This window comes from Emys orbicularis, chromosome 4 (genome assembly GCF_028017835.1).
Source record: "Emys orbicularis isolate rEmyOrb1 chromosome 4, rEmyOrb1.hap1, whole genome shotgun sequence".
In the NCBI taxonomy this organism is placed as follows: domain Eukaryota; kingdom Metazoa; phylum Chordata; order Testudines; family Emydidae; genus Emys; species Emys orbicularis.
The window spans coordinates 137405355-137427646 of record NC_088686.1 but is presented as its reverse complement, the minus strand read 5'-3'; the positions used below and the strand labels follow the sequence as shown (position 1 = coordinate 137427646).

At 50.3% G+C, this 22292-nt stretch overlaps 1 protein-coding gene across 1 annotated transcript in view; it reads left to right on the top strand.

The window, feature by feature from the left end:
- Positions 1-22292, top strand: part of KCNC4 (potassium voltage-gated channel subfamily C member 4) — a 68911-nt gene that overhangs the window by 912 nt on the left and 45707 nt on the right. Inside the window, exons 2-3 of the mRNA XM_065403642.1 lie at positions 10760-11696; positions 15350-15535. Coding sequence (XP_065259714.1) covers positions 10760-11696; positions 15350-15535 — 1123 coding nt within the window. The remainder of the gene's footprint in view (positions 1-10759; positions 11697-15349; positions 15536-22292) is intronic.

The window sequence follows — 22292 nt, the reverse complement described above, 5'->3', positions numbered from 1 at the left end:
GCTCCTCTTTAACTTCCTCTACTCCAATTCTCCTGCCGTGCACAGAGGGTGGTTTGACCCACCAAACGATCAGCAGCCAGCCCCCGACACACGTCCCCGGCTGCCATCCCAGCCGGTGGGGACTGAGGGATTGCTAGGGAGAGTCCTTGCCAGCCCTAAGTCCTGGCAGAATTCCAGGTGGCACCAGAGGCAGGTGGATTATCCAGTTCCTCTTGTCATTCTCAGTGGATCTACGTGCTGAAAGTGGTGTTTAATGTCACAAGGTTACAGCAGGGAGTCCAGGACTGGAGTGCTCTCACAGCCATGCCCACCGACATGGACAGACCCACAACACACCCCCACAAAGCCTGTCTCTCTCACACACACATCTGTGCACATTAAGGGGACTCATGCAAACGCACCCACCCACACCCATCTGTACATATTCAAATACATGGAACATCTCCATACAAACTCTCCTGCCTGTTCCCTCACTCCCGCATACCAGCATCCGTACCGATTAACACACTGGCACAGACACACCCCCATATGCATGAACACAGACCCATCCGTGTGTACACAGCAACACAGACACACACACAGTGTATCCCTACCCAGTCCCACAGAAGTTCAGCTGCACCCATCTTCATCCTCCCCCACACCAGCATGTGCCTCTCTTCACACACTCCGCCCCAAGCCCACACACTACCAACTCATATAAACACACACACACACGTGCTGCCACGCACGTCCCCATCTACCCCTGCTTCCTCGACCGCTCCTGTTCGCACGTCCGTTCCCCTAGTCACACCCAGTTCATAAATACCAACAGGCTGACACACTTGGGATCTAAAAGAGTTTTTGACATTTTGGAGGCGCAAAAAGGAACAGCAACAAAAAATAGACTCTAAGCTCCAAGCCTTCTCCTGGCAGGAACCACACTCAAACTCAGAGAGTGAGATGCTCCTCGAGAGTGTTTCCTTTCAACTAAAAGGGAAACCCAACAGACGCCAGAATAAAATGCTTAGGCAGTGACAGCCTTTCCAGAGAGACCTGTTCTAAAGAGGGAACCAAACCTCTGTCTCAGCTCGGAGGGATATCTGGCTTTGAGAACTGCTCCAAAATAGACTCTGCTGAAAACAATTGCCTAGGAGTTTTTTGCACTGCATTTCCCTCACACTGAGCTCCTATTTTCCCCCTGCCAGGCCGGGGTGCTGATGATGGAAACCATGCGTTTGGTATTTTTTATGACTACTTCAAGCCAGGGGGTGTGGCAGCACCAATGCTGCCAGGGAGCCTCGGGCATAGCTCATTGGGAGCAGAGGTTGATGTCCTGGGTGCAGTGGCTGGGAGGCTATAGAGCAGCTAGGTAGACAAGTGACTATAAAAATGGCTCCTTCTTACCCTTTATAATAGGAGTCTACTTAGCATAGAGCTGCAGTGATCTTGGGTTCTTTTCTGTAATGCTTTCCTTTCCACTAGCTCACAGCATTTTGCAAAAGTTTGGGATGGCAAACGGTACTTTTTTCAGGGAAACCGAGGCACCGAGCAGTGAAATCACCTACTCCAGATCGCTCAGAGCCAGGAACAGAACGTGGGTTCCCTGATTCTCAAGTCAGTGACTGATCCCCTGGACCACAGTCTCACTGGCACAGAGTAACTAAAGAGGTAGCCATGGTGGGTGGTTAAAGGACGGGTAGTGAACTGGGGCCACATCCTCAGCTGGAATAAACAGTATCATTCCAAAAAGCCACACTGGAATTTGGGGGTGTTTAAACTGGGGCTTTGTTTCCAATCCATCTTTAGGTCTCATAGTCACCTTTACTCTGACCTACATCAGTAGCTGTAATGAAGTCAGTGGAGCTGTGCTGAGGATCCAAACCTCTTTGTAACCTGACAGGCTGGGGGCTAGAAGAGCATTTAAACACATGCTGAAATCTGATTGGGTTCTAAAGCCCTTCTCGAGCCAGGCCTTGGTATTCCACCAGCAGGATTATAAACAAATGCTTCTGCCTACTGGACTCTGTGCTTGGAGGAGAAGGAACCGAAGAGTGTGACCAGCAGGTCCCCTCTGACATCTGTGTTGTCTTGGCAATGAATTTTGCAATCCTACGCTCTTTGTTGGGGCAGGACTTGTCAGTGCTTGGCCTGAGTCTCCTCTCCCTCACCCTGGTGTAAATCAAGAGTAACTCCATTGGATCTCATGGCATTATGCCAATGTAGTGTGAGAGGAGAATGAGGCCCACACCCCATCTATCCCATACACCATTTTACCACTGCTGAATAGGACCCATTGAGTGGAATTGCACAAATTACACTGGCGTAAGCAAGGTCAGAATTTGGCCCAAGTTGTTTTTTCAGAGGATGTAATTGACTTGGTAGGGCCAGGGAGAGCTTATGTGGTAACCAGTTTGATGTGGAGGTGACTCCCCTATAGCTATATAGGATATATAGGTACAGGGCCATACCCTCAGCATGTGTCAGTCAGCGTAGCTCTATTGAAGTCTTTGCACAGTGAGTCTTGGATCTTTATTTGACTGTGGGAACGAGAGGGGAAAGGAGAATATGTTACACCTAAGCCTCAGCAGGCCACCTCCTCAGTGGGTGTAAATGAACATAGCTCTGCTGCAATCAATGGAGCTAGACTGATTTACACCCCTCATTGGGAGTAATTCCCCACGGGGTTATGCCTTGTAAAGTCTCTGTCAACGGTGCAAAGTGAGTGTAAAAACTCGACCACGTCAGAATGTTGGTGTTTATGTAGCATCTTTCATCCTGAAGGATCCCAAAGAGTCTTACAAAAATTTGGATTGAATTCTGCTTTACTTACACCAGTGTAAATGCAAAATAAGCCCATTGAAACCCTTGGAGTTGCTCCAGATTTCTAGCAGTGTCGCTTAGCAGAATTTGGCCCTTTATAGAAAATTTGTCACCCACCACCAAGATACAGTCACCTCCGAGGTGGAGCATGGCAGCATGTAGTAACACTCCCTGAAATATGGAAGCAGGAATATCCACATGAAGTAGAAGGGAGACTTTGTCTTTGTCTTATGGTAGCACCTAGTTGCCTCGTGGTGCAAGGAACTGTACAAATACTGTACAGTAGAACAGTTCCTGCCTGTAGAGCTTATGATCTAAGCAGACAAAACAAGTAAAGGAAGGATTACTGTTCCCATTGTAAAGGAGCTGAGGTGTAGGGAAGTTAAGTGATTTGCCTAAGGTCACACAGGGAGTCAGTGGCAAAGCCAGGAAGCTAGTCCAGACGTTTTGAGTTGCTGGCTAGTGCCGTAGAGAGGAAGGATGGTTAGAGCACTGGCAGAGGACTTGGGAGAACTGGACTGAAGACACTGCTCCGCCCCAGATTTAGCCTCTCTCTGTCTTAGTCCCCCTTCTGTACAATGAGGAGAATAGCAGTGCCCAATAACAGGGCCATCTAAGTACTATAGAAGGCTAATCGTGAGGCTGTCCTTTCCTGTGTGGATCTGCTGACTCAGCCTGTCCTGGGGCTGGCATTACCCTGGTCAGGTGAAAGGGAGGGTGCGTTCCTGAAGTGACAGAGTGGCTCCGAGGCTGCTGATGTGAACTGAACCCTGAGTAAATCTAGTGCACTCCAGTGCTGGTGGGGAAGTGAATGACGCGTGGTCACAGTCGCTCGACTCACGCATCCCACCTGGCCTGCAGGCCTCCTCGCCAGCAGCCGAGCATTCAGACACCCTGAGTTTGAGAAATAGATTGCTCCCACCGAAGCTAAGCAAAAAGTAAACAGGATGGAGGGGTGGGGAATGGAGCTGATGAGAGCTACCTGTTGCCTAGCTACTGGCCCGTTTCCTGCTTACTCAAGTCCTGTTTCACCAGAATCACAAAGTCCAGGGTGTCTGGACTTGGGAGCCAGCTGATGGCTTCCATCTCCCGCCCTGTTTGTGGCCCCGGTGCCCCATCTTAGTCTCTTGCAGCGCAGTGCTATTGCACATGGTGCCAGAGTCTTGCTTGGTTACCTCTGTGCCCAGCACAGTTTTTCCATTGTTAGACTGTAGTTTAGGTCCCTAGGACTGATGCTGTGTTGCAACGGGCAGGCAGGTCTGCTGCCTGCTTTATCTCAGCCCATCCAGCCCGTGCCTCGCATGTCAAATTTATTAGATTTCACTCGTCGATGTAACCAATAATTTAGGATCAGCTGGAAAAAATTATCCTTTGGATTTCTGTCAAAACATGCCAGTGTATGAAGATCACATCTGCCCTTCTATTAGCTGCCTCTGTTGATGGCAGGGCAGAAGCCAGTTATTTAATTCATCTGGGAGCCTGATCTTTTCCTTCCCAACAGCAGTGTCTTTCTGGATGTTTTTTCTCAATGGGTGAGCATGAGATGGGCTGTGATGTTTTCCCAGGGCAGTTCAAAGGAAGCAGACTGAGGCTCCCTGATCTTGGAAGCCAGGTGGGACAAGTGCACGGCCCAGGTCCACGGTTGGAGGCATCTGTGATGCTATGTGAAATGAGGCGCCGGTGTGGCTGAGATTAGAGATAGGAGGTGACCGAGAAGGGAGCCTGATTCCCCTCTTTCTCCTCCCAGTGTAAATCAGGTGCATCTCCACTGGGCCTGATTGCTCCCTCACTAACCCCAATGTGAGTCAATTGTTACTCTACTGATGCCAATAGAGCTACACCAGTGTAAAAATAGTGCAAACGAGAGGAGACTCAGGCCCATGAGTGCTTAACCCTTCCTGTGCCGGGGGCCAGATGTGGAGCAGCAAGTTCCCTTTGGATTACAAGTGTAGGAGAAGGAGGGAATAGAAGATCTCCCAAGCAGAGTCACAGTCCTTGTGAAGTATCAAGACTGAAGTGTTAGGAACAGATGGGCTCTCCCACTCCTTGATCCAAGGCTCCTTCCTAACCAGCCCTTTCACTGAGGGTTACTTCTGGAAGGCACAAACGCTCTTCAGTGGCTTTGAGGGGCTGATCAACAGGCCATTGAAGTCAATACAGAGACCAGGGTGAGCTTCAGATTAGGCCCTAGAAGCCTTCCCTTCCCCTCCCGCCCCAGATCATCGATTCAAGTCCAGCCCAAAGTGGCAGCGATCAGAAGCTGCTGCCAGGCAATGGTGGTTTGACAACCAAGGAGAAATGAGTTGACAGTATGCTGGTGTCCCAGAGACTATCGCTGCCATTAGCCCTTCCCACATCCCAGGGGAGCAATAACTGAAATCCCCTCTTAGTTCTCTGCAGGGTAGAAACCTCATGCTGCCCTTGTCCGTCTCTGCGGCTGAGTCCCCAGAGCTGCCCACCTGGCATCTTTCACTGGCACCGAATCACTAAAGTGACTGAGGAGCCTTCAGCCTTTTTGTTGCTGTCTGAATCGAACTCGCGTGTCCTGCTCTAGAAGTCTCTGAACAGCTCGTCTCCAGGTTCTTTTCTTTACCTACACGTACTATTTTCACAAGCGATGCGAGGGAAAGAGCAGGGTAGCAAGAGAAAGCACAGGCTGCTTCCCTTGAGATGGAGATTAGATGCCAGCCTGGCCTCTTGGTATTTAACCTTCTGCTAGGCGCTCTGCATTATCTCTGAATTAGCCTGGCAGCAAGCAAGGCTGATGGGAATGAACCTGGCTAAATGGCTAGAGCACCCAAGCAGCACGCAGCAATTTCCCCCCCAGCCTGGGGATTGTGAGACACCCTAGAGCCCCTTTTGGGGAAAGTAGACCTGTCTAGTGCAGCTAAATTGTAGCTCAGGGCACTTTGCTTGGTTCAGTGGCTGGGGTATTGCTCTGCACGGAGTTTGTGGGTTGGGTTTTTTATTCGTATCTCCACCCGTAGAGCTTGGCAACTGACTCAGCATCTGCTTACAAGGTTCCCCCGAGCATTTAACCTCTCTCCCCTGTAGTAAGACGACAGCATCAGTGCCCGCAGGCTCATAGACCCATTAGCTCATCTATCTAGTACAACTTCCCTGGCACTGGTGCAAGATTGGTCCTAGTTTATGCTATTCCCCCCCCCCCCCTTCTGTGGAGAGAGCTTGATCCTTAGCTGGGCATAGCTTCAGCACAGCAGACACTGTTTTCTAGTCTTGTATTCTAGACAGGTCACTTGGGGTGGGGGGAGGGGAGGTATTGGGACACTTCCAAGTGCCACCTGCAAAATAAGCCCTGCCCACTTTAAGATGCCAAGGTGCTGCTCACAGTAATGTATGCAGATGTTCTAGATATCATCCCATGTGTTCTGTTGGGCCCCCTTGGTGGGACTTAGAAGCCCTCCTGGGCTCTGCTAGGCTTCTTGGGTTTGGTGCCGTCTTGAGTATTGCAGGAAATGAGGGGTAAAAATCTCTCCCCAAGGGCCACCCACTTGTGGCACCAGAATGAGTGGTCATTCACATGTAATATATCCGCTTTCTAATATGCTCCATCCCCTTCCTGGCCTCAGGCAGCAGTGAAGTGCTTTAACAATGTTGACATCTCAACAGTCGTTACTGGGAATCTGAGTCAACATCCCAATGAGGTGAACGTGGCAGGTCACCCGCTCAGAGGTCGTGTTTCAGGCTCTCTGCGGACAAAGAGCATGCCTGGCACTGTGAGAGTCAGTGGCAATTGGACACTTAGCTCCTACAGGCCCATGTAAGATGCTCCAGCCTTAAACCTTGAAATCACAATGAAATATTTGGGGGTCTGGAATTCTCCTGTGATGTGATCTCCCTGTGCTCATGCTGGGGCCTTCTAAATAGCAGACTCAGAAAGGAGCCCTTTTAAAAGAAAAAAATCACTTTGACTTGCTACTAGACAAAGGTTGGAGCCAAGGTAAAGATTATGGGCCAGATCCTCAACTGGTATAAAACTGGAGCAGTTCCACTGACTTCAGTAGAACGTCACCAATTCACACCGGCGGGGGATCCAACCCTTCTGTGTTTAGACTCTCCAGACCTGATTCTGATCTCCCCTAAGTTGAGTCTAAAACCAGTGTAGCACCAATGTCTTAAGCAGAGTCACTCCAGCTTTACACTGGTGCAAGAGAGAGCAAAATCACGTTTGTTCTTTCTTTCCTTTGGTCTTTTGGGCTTGATTTGGATCTAAGTTACACTGGTGTAAATCTGGAGTCAGTCCTTTTTAAGTCCATAATTGTGGGCTGGATCCTATTAATTGCCTATTGACTTCAACAGAGCTACATCAGTTTTCACCAGCTGACAAATTACACTGGTGGTTGGGTAAGATCAAAATGAGGTCCTTTGTCTGCCACCTTCTCCATCTCTCTCTCTGTCTCATTCATTCCATCTTCTTCTCCTTCTGTGTGCTGCGAGACAGTATCTTTTCCTTCAGTGGTTCTCTGCACTGAACACAGTGTGATATGAGGTCATTCATTTCTAACAGCTCTTTTCCTTGGGGATCCCAGGATGGGGCTCCGGGATACAGATCCTCTCAGCCTCCCGCAGCCCTCAAGTCTTGGCATTTAGGACCAGCCCCTCCACTGGTGTGAACTGAGGTAGCTGGAAGTTGATTCTGATTCACTCCAGTTGAGGATCTGGCCTGTAATTTTTAACTGTCTTGCAGTGTCATGGTCTGATGCAACAAGGGTGGTCAAGAGGAGGTCTGACACGCAAACTGGTCCAGTTCTCTTGACCAGAAGAGACCGAGCACTTAACTTGGCCCAATCCTGCTCGTGTTGCAGCCAGCGGTGGGAGTTTTGCTATCAACTCCAATGGGAGCAGAATCAGGCTTGTGTTTAATGCTGCACGTCACTTCAGTGCAGATCAGGTCCATGTAAAGCGGAAAGCCTGTATGTGCTGTTAATAGAGGAACTGGAGAAGATTCAGCAAGCTTCCTCGGCTGGGGCTTTTCTGCTCTGAGGCTGTTCAGGTGCTTTTGGAAACATGCCCTGGATAATGGACTCATGATGAACTCATCCTGTCAGGAAGGAGGTCTGAGCATGGCTGATTGGGGAATAAAACCCATTTCTTCCACAGAGCGTTTACTTTCCAGCTTATTATTTTGGGCTCATTTGCAGTTGCTTGTGGTCTAGATGAATGAGAAGCCTGACTGCTGTCACTGTTAGTAGAGGAGCTTTGCTAAGCATTTGAAACCAGGGTTAAAGGTCTGTCTAAGGAGCACAGGAAAGCCAGATTCCTCCTGTGGTCCTATGGGTTTGGGCTGCCTGCACTGCCCCAAGACTCCAGAATCATCCCAGAGCCGGAATTGCTCTGGAACAATTGTAATTTGCAGCTGTTCCATGTGAGCAGAAAATTAACACCCCGCCCCCAGTGCCAGCTCAACTCTGGCAGCTGTTTATACAGGCTCCATCCCTTACCCGCCTCTCCCCACCTCACCCTACCTCCCTGTTCATATTTGGGGGGGTGGAGACATGAATGGAGAGCAGCATCCTGCCTGGACATAAGAGCCTGGGAGCTGCTCAGCTGGTGTAAATTGCTATTAGAGCTACTCCAATTTGCACCATCTGAAAATCTGGCCCCTCCTGCTGCAATTGGGTCTGACAAATTTCAGGAGATTCTTACACTAGAGTTACAAGCCCTCCCTCCCCGGCAAAATTAATTTCTCTATTCTAATGGAAACCCAGACAGATCCTTAACTCTGGAGCTGTGAATAGCAACACTATCAGTTCCAGCAAGAGATGTGGCATTTGCATGCAGAGCAATTGAAGGCTTTTAATTGGTGCTGTTACACCAGCCTTTCATGTGAATTCATAATGGACACTTAAACAAATCTGTTACTAGAGGGAGTTCCATTTCAGAATCTCCACCTCCTCATTCCAGCAGCTGCTGCAGCTTGACACGCCCTGCGGTCACACCGGATTGTAGCTCTTGTAAATGGATCTGGCCTGGCAGCCCTGGAGCTCGGAGTCCACAGGACGGGTACAACGTGGGCATGGCAAGCATCCCAGCACATGATCCTCAGAGCCCATCCGGGGCCAATTCTAGCCCTGGGAGAGGAGTGGGATTTAAGGCTCTAGCTGGAGCTGCACAGATTCAATGGAGCCGTGCAGATTTCCATCAGTGGAAGAGCTGGCCCGTCCCTTCTATAACGATTCAGCACTGCCCTTTTTTAACTGAGGCTCCCAATTCGGATGTGTACCTCTGCCTGCTGGGCAGCTTTGTGTGTGTGCAACCTAGTGGATAATGCACTGGCCTAGGACTCAAGAGACCTGCATTCTATCTCTGAGCTGCAGGGGAACCTTGAGCAAGCTGCTGCCTCACTCTGTGTCTGTTTCCCCATCTCTAAAATATGCATAATGATACTGATCTTCCTTTGTAGAGTGTGCTGCAAGCTACTGATGTGCTATTTACGAACTAGGTGTTGTTATTACTAGTAGGAACACAACACTGATCTCGCCTAGACTACCAAACAGCCCTTAGATGACTTATATACCTGAGTCTCTTTGGGCTTGGGGTCAAATGCACCCCTGGGATGCTCCCGTAGGCTTCAATGGAGATTTGGTTCCAGAGTTGGATTTGAACGAGAGCATAGTGGTAGAGGTCAAAACCACTGTGGGGCTGGAATTTCAAACGTCATCTGCTCCCATTCAGACATCTGGATGAAGTGGCCAGATTTTCAGCTGAGTTCAGGACCCAGCACCTCCCATTGTTCTCAACAGTGCACAGGAGGGGGGGTGTGAGGAGCAACCATTGTTCTCAATGGGAGCTGCTGCAACATGAGCTCTTGAAATTCTGGCCCGGGAGGGCTCGAGCCGGAGGGGACTCTGACTTGAATGGAGCTGCTGCCATTCATACAAACTGAGAAGCCGGCTGGTTACCCTAGTAAAAGATGAGCCCAGGGTCTCCCAGCTTTAACTCAAGGTCACCGTGTGCCCGGGGAAGGAGTCGTTATCACACCACACCGTGGCCCTTTGCGATTTAGGGGGGAGTCTAATGATCGAATAGTGGCATTGTGAATTTTAATTTCTCATGTGGAGCTGCGAGCTCAGGTGAAGAGCAAATGGACTGAGAGAGATGCAGCAGCACAAACATACCCAGGTCACCTCAACCGCAGAGGCCTAGCTGTAGGATCAGGGTCTTCTTTTTTTATTGGTAGTACCAGTGGAAGGTGCCGGGCTGACATTTTGAAAGCCCTTGAGGCCAAAGACCTATAAGATACATCACCACCCCGATCAGCTGTGCAAGCTTCCCCCGGCCTGTTCAGTCCATCACCTCTCCTCAACGGGAGGGTCAGGCAGTGGTGGCTTTGTGACGTCCTGGCCTGTTCCCTGGGAAATGGTCTAAGAGCCACCCGAGATTCCCGATCTGATATGAAGAGGGGAGCTAGAAGTGAAGCGCTCTGTAGTTGTATCATCTTTCTGGTCCTTGTGGTCTTGATCTTTGACACCAGGGTCTGTTATGAAGAGTAGAGCAGGGCCGAGCCCTCTGACCCCAGCAGAGGTGACCACTTTAAGAACATCCCCACCGGGTTCTGGAGGGCAGTGGTTACCATGACAATGCTGGGCTCTGGTGACAGGTACCCAGTGCTAGTTTCCTAGGTGTCACTGGAGGGGCGGCGTCCTCTCCTTGTCTGTGACCTCTAGCAGGGCAAGCTTCTGGGCTCTGCTTTGATGGGGAACTGAAGGAGATAAGAGCAGGGCTTGGGTCAGAGGGAGTGTACGAAATACAAACGACACCAGGAATGTCCTGTGGTTGAACCCTTCCCCTCAGATTTGGACACAGTGTGTGTCTTTCCTCCTATCCCCTTGTAGTGATTGATAAGAAGGGGAAGGAAGTCTATTTTGAAGTGCTTTCATCCCCTTTCCTGTCTGCCCCGGGTTGTTCCCCTAATCACTGAGTTCATTTCCTCTTGCAGGTAGTTGCCTTCGCCTCACTCTTCTTCATCCTGGTCTCCATCACGACGTTCTGCCTGGAGACACATGAGGCCTTTAATAGAAATGTCAATGTGACTGAGACGATGGTGATTGGCAACACCACAAGGGTCCTGCTGACAAATAAGGTGGAGACGGAGCCTGTCCTCACCTACATCGAGGGTGTGTGTGTCCTGTGGTTCACGCTGGAGTTCCTGGTGCGCATCATTTGCTGCCCAGATAAGCTGCTCTTCATCAAGAACCTGCTCAACATCATTGACTTTGTGGCTATCTTGCCCTTCTACCTGGAGGTAGGCCTCAGTGGCCTGTCCTCCAAGGCTGCCCGGGACGTGCTGGGCTTCCTGAGGGTGGTCCGTTTCGTCCGGATCCTCCGGATCTTCAAGCTGACGCGGCACTTTGTGGGGCTCCGGGTGCTAGGCCACACGCTCCGGGCCAGTACCAATGAGTTCTTGCTCCTCATCATCTTCCTGGCCTTGGGGGTCTTGATCTTTGCTACAATGATCTACTATGCCGAGAGGATTGGGGCCAAGCCATCCGACCCCAGCGGCAGCGACCACACTCACTTTAAGAACATCCCCATTGGGTTCTGGTGGGCGGTGGTCACCATGACAACGCTGGGCTATGGTGACATGTACCCCAAGACCTGGTCGGGCATGCTGGTGGGGGCGCTGTGTGCCCTGGCCGGGGTGCTGACCATCGCCATGCCGGTGCCTGTCATCGTCAACAACTTTGGAATGTACTACTCACTAGCTATGGCCAAGCAGAAGCTCCCAAAGAAGAAGAAAAAGCATATACCCCGTCCAGCCCCACTGGACTCCCCCACGTACTGCAAGTCCGAGGACAACTCGCCCCGCAACAGCACGCAGAGTGACACCTGCCCCCTGGCAGCGGAGGAGGTGGTGGTGGAGAGAAAGCGATCAGGTGAGATGCAAAAGCCCAAGCTCAATAAGAGGGAGGAAAAAGTGCCAGGTATGTAAGTCCCGCCTAATGGAGACTCTAGGGAAGAGTCCATGCCCACTGGGGTGTTTGGCTGACTGCTATGGTTCAATGGGGACACTCCAGATTCATGCTGGAGCGAGAGCAGAATCTGGCCTGATGCCATCACCTCAAGGCGAGGCTGTCCCAAGAAGGGCCAGTGGCACTCAGGTATTGATTTTTTTGAGAGGGACTCCAGGCCTTCGACAGAGGCAGCTGGCTCAGGTGATCGCAACATTATGGAAGCAGAATCCCTGGAAAGCAACTAGGAACGGAGCCGCATGGACCTGATTCTGCTCTCACGCTGGCATAGATTAGGAGTAAATCAGTAGGGTCTAATTCCTCTCTCTCTCTGCCCCTGGGGTAAACCAGGAGTAACTCCACTGAAGGACTGCCTGATTTAAAAGCCCCCATGGGATCAGAAGCAACCCCAGTGTGTTAACCATTTTGCCTAACCCGAGAGTGAAGGTAGTAGCGATGAGTTTTATTCAGTGTTGCTTCCTGTCCATGGCTGGCATTTCTGTCTCGGTGGCTAGCATGTGCCATGCTTCCCATTGCTAATGGCTAGCTAAGAGAATTGCACTAAGCCATCAGCAAATCCTCTAAGTGCCTCTGTGCTAGCAGCTAGCCCGAAAGTGCCAGTTACTAGCCAAGCACTATGCCTCAGTGTCTTTTGGGCTAGCCTGGCCTGTGCGTTGCCCTGACACCTTCCTAGCTGGCCTGGCCTGTGTGGTAGCTAGCAGCTAGCCCAGCCCATGCGGTGCTCCTAGGCCCTGATAGCTGGCCAAACCCATGTCGTGACCTTGTTCCCTAGTAGCTAGCCCAGCTTGTCCTGTGCCACGTGATTTGCCTGAGCTGCTCCAATGATCCCTTTCGTCTGGAGCAGGTCAGGAAATGGAATTTCCATTCCCTGGGAAATTCCGACATATCAAAAGTTTGTTTTAATTTCAAATTTTGGAGCAAAAAGCGAAACATTTTGAAATGTTCTAGTGGATGAAAATTCTGGGGCCATCGAATCGTTAGTTTCAATATGGTAACAATGTTTCCTTTCAATAATGTTACAACGTGACCATACCCAATTGCACAAACGTGGCCTGACATTAAAATTGGCATTTTAATATACACGTCGAACCAAAATGAATCAAAACAATACAGGCAAAACAAAATGGTTTTTACGTTATTGCAACAAACCTTGAAATGATTTGTTTTGACTTTTTCCTCTTGACAATGTTGTTGCAATGGACGCTGATCCTGGCAAACATTTTGATTTTGACCAAACCGCATTTTCCGATGGAAAATGGTTGTGTCGAAAATTTTCCTGCTAGTCCCACTTGCATCTAGCAAATCCTCTGCTGTTTTGTCCAGCCTTATTCACACTGCACCGAGCTGCCAGCACCAAGCATCCACGTGTCTTTGGCGTGCAAAGGTTAGCAGCCAGCCCCCAATGGAATGGATTACAGGGTAATAGATTGGAATCACTGCTGGGGTGTCGTCAGAGCACAGCCTGTCATTGGAGCACATTGCTGCATGCTCCTGATTTGTGCTGTATCTCCTGGTGCCAACACTTGGCAGTAGTTAAGCTCAGTGTGGCTGCTGCCTGGGGTTTGCCTCTCTGGGATTTCTTGCTACAGACTCCTGGCTGGCAGAGGAAGGCACTCTGAGGCCTCCGTTGGGAGCCTGGCCCCTGATGTTTGTCTCCAGTTTTGAATTGCAAACAAAAGATGCATTTAAATTGCATGGAAAGGCTTGGCTTAGAGCCAAGGAATCCAGAGCGAAAGCTGAAAAGCCATCCTTAGCTTGGCCTGTTGCAGGCCTGGAGCCATCTAGGTCACTGGCTCAAATCTATTGAGCTCAGTTCTGGGTGTGAGAGGCTGTAGATCAAAGCAGCAAATAGATACAATAGCAAGTTGATGGTGACCAATAGCTTGTGGGCCGGCTGAAAGTGAGTTGGCTGGGTCTTAATCCAGTTCCCAATGAAGAGGGGTCTTCATCACAAAGCTGCTGTCTACACTGCAAAGTGAAGGGGTGATGGTAGCATGGGTGTCAATAGCAGCGCAGACGTGGTGGCGTGGGCTTGGCTACAGGCTAGCAACCAGAGTATGTACCCCAGTGGACTTGTACTCTGGTTGCTAGCCCATGCCATCATGTCTACATAGCTATTGTTACCTAGGCCAGCTAGATTGAAGCTAAAATGGGCATGCCTACCGATGCTACAATCACGCTTTCGCTTGCAGTGTAGATGTACCCTAAGACCAGGGCCGGCTCTAGCATTTTTGCCGCCCCAAGCAGAAGGAAAAAAAAAAAAAGCCGTGATCGCAAGCGGCGGCAGCTCTACCGCCGCTTCATTCTACGGCGGCAATTCGGCGGCAGGTCCTTTGCTCTGAGAGGGAGTGACGGCCCCGCCACCAAAAGGCCAGACGTGCCGCCCCCCTCTTCATTGGTCGCCCCAGGCACCTGCTTGCTAGGCTGGTGCCTGGAGCCGGCCCTGCTTAAGACACTAGCATAACTGGCACCAGCAGGCCGCCTTGTTGGCAATCTCAGCAGAGAAAACAAGGACTGAATGGGCTGTGGAGACTGAACTGCCCTCTGGCCCCAGGAGTTGGTGGTATTTAAGACATGTTTGTGAGGGAAGCTGGCCCTGCTACTTCCCCTGATCGTACTTGCCCTACAGAGGAATCTCCACCCTCCAGGGCTCTTAATCTGGTGTCTTCACCAGCACTAAATTCGCACCATGTACAGGGCCAGATCCTCAGCTGGTGCAAACTGCTGTAGCTCCACTGAAGGGCTACACTGAATTACACCAACCGAAGATCTGGCCCTGCTCATGTTCCCTCCTGGGTGAATAGTGGGGCCTGCTATAGGCCTGTGTTTTATACTCATCAGCACAGGACCTGAGCACCTCCGTTAAAGGTGCAGGAATTTCCTTTCTAACCCCATGTTTGTCCACACTCATGGAACATTTCCCTTCTAAACGGAAAATTTCCATCCACAGGACCCAGCTCTCAGCCAAAATCCACTGGGTGCAGCTTGGGACAGTTGTAAAGGAGCTGGGGGATAGTTTCCTAATCCTGCAGGTGGCTATTTGTTGTAATTCAGAGCCGCCTCAGGATTGATCTGAGGATTGAACCCAGAGAGCCCAGGTACTGAGCTGGTATAAACTGGCGCAACTCCATTGGCGTTACTAGACCAGATCTTCAACTGGGGTAAACTGACATAGGTCCAATGAAATCAGTAGAGCTTCTCTGGTTTACACCTGCTGGAAGGTGGCCTCTGTCTCTACCTAATGGTGGATTTTTACTTTTTGGAAGGTTTGAACAGAGCCCCTCAAGTTATTTCTGATTTATGGGAGAGCAGCATTAAATTCTCTGGGGGATGAGCCAGCAAACCCTATTGCTGCCTCAGTTCCACTCACATCAACTTGGGCCACATAAGGGGGAAGCTTGCCCTACCATTTCCCACGCTGTAGCTAGCGGGCAGTCAGCCACACAGCCTCCCTGTTGCCAGTAGCAGGAGCAAGCAGACAAGTATCTTGGCTTGTCAATTTCTCTGGAAAATTGATATTTTTCATCCTTCTTCCCCCTCCTATCCTGGCCCTGAAGACTCCAAGCAGAACGGCGATGCCAACACAGTGCTGTCAGACGAGGAGCAGCCCCTCTCGTCCTCACATGAGGAGAAGCGGCCGATGAGGCGCTCCAGCACCAGGGACAAAACCAAGAAAGCGGCCACTTGCTTTCTGCTGAACGCCGGTGATTTCTCCTGTGCGGCCGACGGCGGCATCCGGAAAGGTACAGGCGAGACCCAGAGGCATCTGGTGGACAGAGTGACAGCACGGGTGGGGGAGATGGAGGACAGAGGGTCGAGTATGGACGCGTAAAGCTGATTTCCCACCGGGGGTGGGGGAAGGCGGGGGGAGGGCATTTCCCAGTCACTTCCCCATTAGCTCCCCCAATAGCAGTCCCCTTCAAAAGCAAAATGCTTCGTTTCTCAGAAGAAACCCCTCCACCATTGCATGAGAATGACTGTTTAGAAGTGAATGCCGGAGCTGAGGTTGCCCATAAAATGCCACCTTGCCCTGAGCTTTGGCTTCCCCGGGCTCATTCCTTCACTCTGTGCCACAGGCATGTGCTGATCTTACAAAGGGCTTGTCCAGTGCACTATGTGATCCATTTCCATTGTCCTGTGTGACCTTTTTCCTCTTTCTCATCTGTCCCCAGGAGACCACTAGGATTGTTTCCTTCCCGCCTACTCCATCTCCCTCTACCTTTGTCTTTCTGTGCTAATTGGAATCCCCTTTGGGCTTCTCTTACCCGTAATCCTCACCTGTATTCTCGGGGTCTTTCTTCCCCATCCACACCTAGCTGCTTCACTAGCCACAGCATTACCTAGAACCTCTGGTACTTCCCTGCACCTTGTCTAATCATTATTTACACCTGTGCAAAGCGTGTGTAATAAGCTACCAGTTCAGCATGATAGTGCTTTACGCTCACTTTGCCCAGAGAGTCAGGTCTGCTTTATCTACCTGCCTCCCAGGGCCGGCTCCAGGCACCAGCCCACCAAGCTTGTGCTTGGGGCGGCCCCTGGAGGGGGGTGGCGCGGGGCTCCGGCCGCCGGGGAGACCGGGGCCGCGACTGGGCTCGCCGCCCTCCCCGCGGCGCTCCGGCCGCCGGGGAGAGCGGAGCCCCGGCCGGGCACGCCGCCCTCCCCGCGGCGCTCCGGCCGCCGGGGAGAGCGGAGCCCCGGCCGGGCACGCCGTCCTCCCCGCGGCGCTCCGGCCGCCGGGGAGAGCGGAGCCCCGGCCGGGCACGCCGCCCTCCCCGCGGCGCTCCGGCCGCCGGGGAGAGCGGAGCCCCGGCCGGGCACGCCGCCCTCCTCCCGGCGCTCTGGCCGCCGGGGAGAGCGGAGCCCCCGGCCAGGCTCGCCACCCTCCCCCCGGCGCTCTGGCCGCCGGGGAGAGCGGAGCCCTGGCCGGGCACTCCGCCCTCCTCCCGGCGCTCTGGCCGCTGGGGAGAGCAGAGTGCCCGGCCGGGCTCGCCGCCCTCCCCCCGGCCGGGCTCTCCGCCCTCCTCCCAGCGCTCCGTGCGGGGGTGGGGGGCGGCCGGAGGCTTTTTTGCCTGGGGCGGCAAAAAAGCCAGAGCCGGCCCTGCTGCCTCCCATCCAGCTAGACTACCTGCCTGTGAAACTACCTTGCCACCAGTATCTTCTCTTCTCTTTTTGCAGCTGCTGACTTTTGTGCCAGCTTCCTTACCCTCCAGCTCTGCCCATACCTTGTTTGTCCACTTCCCGACAGGGCATTCTGATGCCACTCAGCTAGCTAGATCCTCAGCTGGTGTAAACCGGGCAAACTCCACTGAAGTCCATGGAGTTCCAGCTACAGCTGGTGAAAATGTTTTCTAGCACAAAAGTGATGCTAGGGCGGGGTTTGGTCAAAATGTTCAGGTTTTGCGATTGAAAAAATAGAAATAGAAATTGGAACATTTTTCGGTGAAAATATTTGGTTTTCTATAAGCATTTTGAGTGTATGGGTTTCGAAACCCAGACCTCGGTACCAAAAACTGTTTCTGAAAACTGAAATGTTGGGCAATTTCAATTTTTCAATGAAAAAACAAAAAATGTTCATGAGAAATTTTGAAACTTTTTTTTTTTTTTTAAATTTCCAGCAAAAAACAATTGGCCTTTTCCAACTAGCTCCAGTTACCCTAATTTACACCAGCCAAGGATCCAGCCAATGGAGTTACTGAGAGATCTGACTGAGTAGCCCAAAGGGACTGACCCAGGTGGGTTCGTGCAGGTCTGATGGTTTTGCACTGGGTCCTCGCTCCTCCAGTCCATCAGATGATCACTTTGTGTGTTGTTGTTTCATAAACAAATTCTGCAAAGAGCTTAACTGAAAACTTGGAAAATAAATCAAATCAGATTTTTCTCTTTCCTATTTAACGAGCTGCATAAAGCGATCTGCTGGCTCCGTCCTCTCTTGCTGCGTTTAGAGCTCAGAAGCTCTAAGCAGTGGCTTTGTTCTTTAAATCTGCCACTGAGGCATCATGGCCTATTCCCCCCCTTTCTCTCTCTCTGATGGTGTAACATGATCCAGTGCTTAGGTGCTCTGCTAGTTCTAACCCAGTAGGCAGGGTCAGTGTGTGTGTTACACATTCCCCTCTGTGCCCCAGTCTACAGAGGAGATGAGTCTCTCACGGTCCCAGCGATGGACCCAGGCAGTTTAGCTCAACCTATAGGGAACTCCGTTTGTTCCTTGGTGTGAGCCAAGAACGTTGGCTGCCACGCTATTGTCTCTTGTGGCATTAGAGACTGGGTGAGCCAGCACTGAGCAGTGCCCAGGGTTGGGGAACCGTGGGCCACTCCACCAGTGCCAGTCTCTCTTGCAGTCTGAATGGCTAATCCAATGGCAAGAGTCTAGTTCCAGTGTTCTCTTATGGCAAGAATAAATAACCCGCTCCTGTTCCCCTTGTACTATTTGCAGACCTGGGACAGGTGGGTCAAGGCCCCCCCAAAACTAACGGGGGAGTAGCCGCTATGCTCACGCTACAAGGGAGTGTGTGGGACAACGAAGGGGAAAACAGGAACAGGAGTGAGGTCAAAGGTTGAAAGTCAAGGAACCAGATGGGGACACCCTTGGAGAGCACCCACTGCTCCTCAAAGGCATGAGGCCGTCAGTGGACACTGCCCAAAGGAACTCTGCCCAGAGGTGTGATTGAACGAGGGAATGGAAATAGGTCCCACAGTTGCAAAGCACACCGCACCCCCGCTCCCAGCTTCCTCCTCCTGCAGCGATGGAGGCCATCTTGGCCAGCACCAGGAGGAGGTTGATAAGGAGGTCCCAGTCCCGTGACTTTGTGCATAGATCAGGGAATGCAGGGAAAAGTGCAGCCAGAACCTGAATACCAGGTTCCGGAGGAGCCAGAAGAGGGGCTGCCACCTGACACACCTTACTCCAGTTTCCCTTGTCGTGGCAATAGCTGATCCAGCTCTGAGGAGCTTTGGACCAGCACTGCCTTTCCAGTGGTCAATGTGGATCCAGTACTGTGTCGCTGTGTCAGATCCAGTCTCTCTCTGGCAATGCAGAGAGCCCTGAGTAGCTTCGCCAATTCCATCCTCACTTTGCCATCACAGCTCCTGGCTAATCCAACACTACGCGGGACTGGGCATCACTGCCAGCCCATTGTTGTGATGTAGAAGCAACATTGCTAGATCAAAACTCTCTAGCTCCTCCAGCAGAGACGTGAGCTGGAGCCTTCTGTGTGACTCTGCCATGGAAGGACCCTCTGTTATTCTCCACTAACATGGAGATTAGGTGCCAGATCCAAAGGCCACTGAAGTCCACTGATTTCACTGGGCTTTGGATCAAGTTTTGGGTCAGCTAGGAAATTGGAGCAGCATATTTTGATTTAGTTGGTGTTGGCCCTGCTTTGAGCAGGGGGTGGGTCTAGATGACCTCCTGAGATCCCTTCCAACCCTGATATTCTATGATTCTATGATTCATAGAGGAGATGGAATTTATAACATATGAAGCTTCGTGCTTTATCAGGTGAAGGAAGGAATTAGAAACTCAGAGATATTAGGATTTTCAGATTTTTGGGAGAGTTGGAAGAAAAAGGTCAATTACTTTTCATGGGAAACGTTGAAACATTTTTTATTATAAACATTTTCCTGCCTTTTATTTTTTTTTTTAATTAAAAAGCAAAACTGAAAAGGATTTTTTTTTTTTTTTCAGTGTTCAAAACTAGTTTTTGGTTTTAAAGAAAAATTGACTTTTGTAAGCCAAAAATACCCAACAATGTTTACTAGACCAAATAAAAATATTCTTTTTTGACTAAAAGAATAAAATTGGCGGGGGGAGGGGTTGGTTAAAAAAAAATTTGCCCCTCCTCCCCCCAAAATGGTTTTGAGGGTTTTTTGACCTAAATGAAAAATGTCTGCAAATTTTTTATTTTGGACCTGAAGCCATATTTTTTCATTCACAAACATTTTGATTAAAAAAAGTGTCAACCAGCTCTGATTTGTAAACTTTCAGACCAGATGGGGAAACAGGTTGGGGAAAACAAGGAAGAATTAACACTGGGCTTTTCCCTTTACAGGAAAACCTCTTTAGACAGAGCCTCTGCTGGCGTAAACTGGAAGTAGACCAGCTGAGGATCTAACCTGTTCTCTTTTAAACTGCACAAGTCAATTGTAGAAGGTTGAGTGGGATCTGAACAGGAAGTTTCAGTGCGTGTTACAGGTCTGTCGCATCTTACGCGCATTTAACATGCGCGAATTCAGCTTTACGCGGTTGGCAAAAACAAAAACAAAACAACAAAAAAAGAGAAATAACAGTATTTAAATTGTTCCTGTAGTGCGGGCGATTCCGCCCGCCATTACACTCAATGTAATTTTGACTATACGTGGTTTTCGCTTTACGCGCTGACCGCGGAACGTAACCCCAGCGTAAGATGAGACAGACCTGTACAATGGACTCTTGAGCTATCTTTTATAAAGTCATGATTGCTGATTGATTATATGGTTCCTTTTGCAAGCACAAGGGGCTTTACAAAGGTATGAATTCTATGCATACAGTGGTAACTTGCCATTACCCTCAGCTGAAATGCCATCACCTCTGGAGTGGGATGTGGCAGTAGAATAGCTTGAGCAACACTCCAAGGGTGCTCTAAAACTGAAAGTGGGAGAGATTACTGTAACCAGCTGGAGCAACTGGGAAATGTAAGTGGATGGGATGCAATTACCCACATTAGCTGGGACCCTGGCACTGGCATCCCTTCTCTGGTGAAAATCTTCATGGGATCTTTCATGATGACATGTGGTCAGGACATCTCACCCAACAGAGCACAGTATCCCCTAACACCATGCTGGGGCACTGGTTCACTAACAAGTCCAAGCAAAGCGCACCCACCCTACTGGATCACCAATACTATTTCCTATAGCATCTGCATTGGTTGCCAGAGATCTCTCATCCAAGGACTGACCCAGCCTGGCCCTGCTTAGCTCTGAGAATCAATGTAACCACTCGTTCGTGGTGCGTGAAAATAAATGGACCAGCACATTCCTTTAATGTCCCCCCCTAAAACATCTAGACCTCTTGGTTGAGGTGCGGTCAGAACTTGGTATCAGATGACTTGGGTTGAGAACTGGGGAAGATGCTCATTTGGAGATGCGACTTCCAGTTACTGTGTGATGTGATGAATGATAGGTCTCTGAGGGGTGAGATGGCCATTTCTCAACATGCTTCATGAAACACATTTAGCCTGGAGACTAGTGATTGTTTCTATTAACTGCGGCCTTTGTTTCACGCATTGTTATTTAAAGAGGTTTCTTCGGACCAGAGGAGAGAGAGAGAGGATTAGATATGCTTAGGAGGATGCTTTGTATCCAAATATTAGAACCTTCTAGCTCGATTGTCAGAGGTGCTGAGCGCTCTCAGTCCTAGACGAAGTTAATGGGAGCTGTGACTGCTCAGGCCCTAATTAATCTCCTGTTGCGGCTATTTGTGCTGGTACTGGACACCCTGGCAATGCTCCAAAGTCAGAGTACTTTGGTTCTGAGCCCAGCTCACTGAGAGACTTCTGTCAAATTTGGGGACAGGTACTTATGTTATTACAAGCTCTGGAAGCCAGGACGTTGGCATTTGGTTGGAAGAATAATGCAGATATCAGCCATCGACAGGATTTTGGTCCTGGTTCCAGTAGAAATGTTGCAAACTGAGCATGGTTTATTTCAGGAAGATTGAGAATATAATTCTCCTTCCCATAATACCCTTCTTCTTCTTTGGTCCTGAGAAGGGCAAGCCTGTCCTAACAGAGATGAAGTATTTTCCCCTCTTTTCCCTTCAGAGGGCATGACCCCAATCCCTTGTCCATACAGATGATGTGTTTGAAACCATCTCAGCAGCAGAAGTGGGGGAATCACTTGTTGCTATCCTGAAACATGGCTGTGTGTGTCTGTTCTGGCATGTGTCTGTGCACACGTTTCCCTTTGCGTGTACCCTGCATGTGGGTGCACATGCTGCCCTTTTGCTGAGCTACACCCAGGGCTCTGGAAGGTACACTCCGGCGGCAGGTCCAGAACTCATCCCGCCAGCACCAGGCGGGGTGGTTCAGGGCAGCCCTCGGGAAAGGTGTGGCATGGCTCTTGGATTCTAAGGCCTAAAGGGACCGTTGTGATCATCTCGTTTTTACCCCCTCTAGAGTACAGGCCAGAGAACTTCCCACAATAATTCCTAGAGCCGATCTTTTAGAAAAACATCCAATCTTGATTTAAAAATTGCCAGTGATGGAGAATCCACCACGACCCTTCGTAATGGTTAATTACTCTATTTAAAAATCTATGCCTTATTTCCAGTCTGAATTTGTCCAGCATCCGCTTCCAGCCATTGGATCGTGTTAAACCTTTCTCTGCTAGCTTGAAGAGTCCATTATTAAATATTTGGTCCCTTATGTAGGTGCTTGTACACTGCAATCAAGTCACCCCTTAATCTTTTCTTTGTTAAACTACATAGATTGAGCTCCTTGAGTCTCTCGCTAGAAGGCAGGTTTT